The 3356-nt window shown below is 43.5% G+C and overlaps 1 protein-coding gene across 1 annotated transcript; it reads right to left on the reverse strand.

Moving 5' to 3' along the window:
- Window positions 1–1191: 1191 nt before the first annotated feature.
- On the reverse strand, window positions 1192–2172 carry LOC145064151 (uncharacterized). Its single transcript, XM_079011658.1, has one exon. The coding sequence runs from the start codon at window positions 2170–2172 to the stop codon at window positions 1192–1194; it is 981 nt and encodes a 326-aa protein (XP_078867784.1).
- Window positions 2173–3356: the final 1184 nt, after the last annotated feature.

A 3356-nucleotide genomic window follows, 5' to 3' on the forward strand; every position in this document is an offset into this window, starting at 1 on the left:
GACAATCCCGCACCTTGGTTGTTAGCTACAGTGGGACCGGCAGATCTACGGGTGACAAATGTCATATCTTTTTCGACGCCTGAAGAACGTCGTGTATATACTAGTCAATTTAGTATGGTTATAACCTCATTCACATTAAACATTAACTAAACAATTCGGTTTACAAGACAAACATTTCTTTAGTGGTTTTATTTTAAACAAAACTACTAAAAAAATATTATCTTCCATTACATACATACAGTAATGTTCTTACATTAATAAGTATACTATGTTTTTAGTAAAGATAGTCTACAATTATGGAAAACTTACATTTACACTACTTCAAGTACAAAATTACATTTTACACTATTTGAAGAGGACAAAACATACAAACAGTTGGGTCTTGGGTAAAAGACTACTTTTCATTTAAGGTAGAAAATATAGGATTTTCTGGGAAGTATACTAACATTTTCATGAAACAAATACAAATATTAGACACTAAATACTCATGAACTCGCCAACTTAAATGTTGATACTCTTTTTTCAAAATAACTTGTATTCTCAGGGAACCGGTAGACAGGTACACTAGCATAGGTTTTGAGATGACGGAGCATGTTCAAGACTCGTCTTTTATTTGGCTATACATTTGGTGTCATACAACTATACAAAGAACACACATGTATTAACTATATTATTAATGCAATGGATGTAGTTGCTTTTTTTCCTATTGTGCATTGTTATGATATTGTACATGACGTCATCCACCCCCGAATGTTTCCTCCATCTCGGTTTGGGGGTGTAACAATCATCGATAAACACAATCACAGATCGATCCAACATCGGCCTGCATCTGTAGTTCATGAGGTCCATGAACGCGGCTGGAGCATTAGTGATCCAATAGGGCATCACCACGAACTCATAATGACCATAACGAGTCTGCAAGGTCGTCTTCTGCATATCATCCTCTCTGATCGTCATCTGATGATTACCCAAACATAGATCAATATTGGAAAACCAAGATACACCCTGAAGCTGGTCAAACAAGTCATCAATCCTCGGGATTGGATGACGATTCTTCACCGTTAGCTTATTCAGTTTCTGGTAGTCATTACACATCCGATGTGACCCATCCTTCTTCTTCACAAACAGGATCGATGCTCCCCATGGCGAACTGCTCGGTCGAATGAATCCCTTGTCTAACATCTCCTCGAGCTATGTAGACAACTCCTGCATCTCAGGATAAGGTAAACAATACGATGTTGTGGCTATCGAAGCCGCACTAGTAACCAGGTCGATCCTAAACTCCACCTGCCTCTCCGAAGGCACTCCAGGCATGTCATCCGCGAACACATTCGGGTACTCCCGCACAATCGGCATAACATCAACAGTCGCCTTACCTTTCTCTTGGGTATCCATAATATAGGCGACATATCCGGAACAACCCTGCTGAAGATAGCGTCTGGCTTTAGCTGTTGTACAAAGAATCGACCCACACTGAGCACTCTCTCCATGAACCATGAACTCTCCCCCACTTGGGGTCTGAATACATACCATCTGATGCTCGCAATCAATCACTGCCCCATTGGGGCTCAACCAATCCATCCCCATAATAACCTTATTCCTGCGCAAAGGAATAGGAACCAAATCAATCGGGTACTGCTTGCTGAACATCTCTAGAACACAATCCCGATGAACCCTTGATACCCGGACATATCGATCATCCCTAATCTCAACCTCTAATGGGCAATCCAGCTCCCCCAAAGCACCAACAAACCTCTTGATGAGCGTAAAAGATATAAAAGAGCAAGTAGCCTCTGAATCAAACAATACCAAGGTAGAGATATTGTTCAAGAGGAACGATCCCATCACCACATCAGGTGCTACACAAGCCTCATTGACTGTCAGCAGAAAAGCCATGCTCCTCACAACAAGCACATCTGCCTTTCCCAGGCAGCCATCAGTAATTCGTAGAGTCGCTGGAGCGAGTGTTGCTACTGGTACCGCTGCTACCAAGATCGGGAAATTGGCCTTCTTATGGCTCCTCTGATTGCAATGGAAGCAAATAAGATTAGATACATGGGTGGTGGTGGTAGTAGCAATGCAATCCCTGCTAATATGGCCCGTCCTGCCACACTTGAAGCAGCTGGAACCACCCACCCTGCAAGCCCTCTCGTACGTCTTCGCACTTGCCATAGCGGCCCCAACCTTGTTGGCTTCTCAATCTCGTGTCAAAAATATTGAGCCTCTTGCCCGAACCCTATGAACCCTAAACCTGATCCAGCTTCGTCTTCCTCTCCATATCCAATTCAATCTCTCTCCCTTTCTCTGGCCCTCACTATCATATCATCTAGTGTCCTACAAATGGATCGGCTCATAAACTGTCAGATATCACTAGTCAACATCTCATGGTACCTCACCTTCTTCATCTCTTCATCTGCCACATACTGTGGAACCAACAACACCATCTCGTGGAACATAGCAGTGATCTCAGCCACCTTCTCAGTAGTCTGGCGAAGGTCTTAGAACTCCCTTGCCTACTTTTGAACCTCAGTCACATGTGAGAACTCGGACCGAAATCTTGTCACAAAATCCTCCCAAGTCATGGAATCAATCACCTTGCCTCCCAAGGCATGTCCACCCTCCTCCCACCAGTCTCGATCACTGTCTTTTAGAAGATAGGAAGCAAGTATGACATTTTCCCCATCGGGAAAACTGCTAGTGCGGAAGGCATTAGGACATCCACTAACAAGTCTCTACTCGCGATCGGGTCCTTGTCGAAGAATTCTGGGGCCCCACAAGCCCGGAACTTACATAAAGTCAAAGTGCAAGCTTCCATCATCGCTACCATCTCATAACTGAATGATCCCAAGTGCTCATCTAAAACCTCCATGATACACTCATTGATCATACCAAAGATCATAGGAGTTTGCTCGAGTACATTGCGGGTAATCTCTGATGAAATGAACTCCCACATCTGATCATCCAACTTCTGAACTCCCGAAACCGAGCCCGAACCCTCAACAGCACCAGAAGCACTACCAAGTCTTCCTCGAGTGACCACCATACTAAAAATAGACCATTCAAACCAACAGAACATACATATATAATCATTGATAGATTCCATATTGTATAAGATTCTTGGTATCCTCGCAACTTTCCTTGACTCGAGTACGGATCCTCTGCTTTCAGTAGTACGAGGCCATAATACCGTCTACATCTATTCGTACTTTCTTCAAGGATCACTTTGAATCCCCTAAGTCACTCCCTTATCCACACAGATAATCCTCAAAAAGACAAGGCTCCCAGCACTAAATCTCTTCTTTGATTTCCTAGGGCAACCACCACACTACCCCTGCCATCATATGTAGACGAAACGC

The sequence above is a fragment of the Lactuca serriola genome, chromosome 7, assembly GCF_051521515.1.
Source record: "Lactuca serriola cultivar US96UC23 chromosome 7, Lser_US96UC23_V15, whole genome shotgun sequence".
Taxonomy (NCBI): domain Eukaryota; kingdom Viridiplantae; phylum Streptophyta; class Magnoliopsida; order Asterales; family Asteraceae; genus Lactuca; species Lactuca serriola.

Bases quoted from the DNA above. Each gene is read 5' to 3' on its own strand.
- LOC145064151 (XM_079011658.1), bottom strand. From the start codon at position 2,172: ATGGCAAGTGCGAAGACGTACGAGAGGGCTTGCAGGGTGGGTGGTTCC.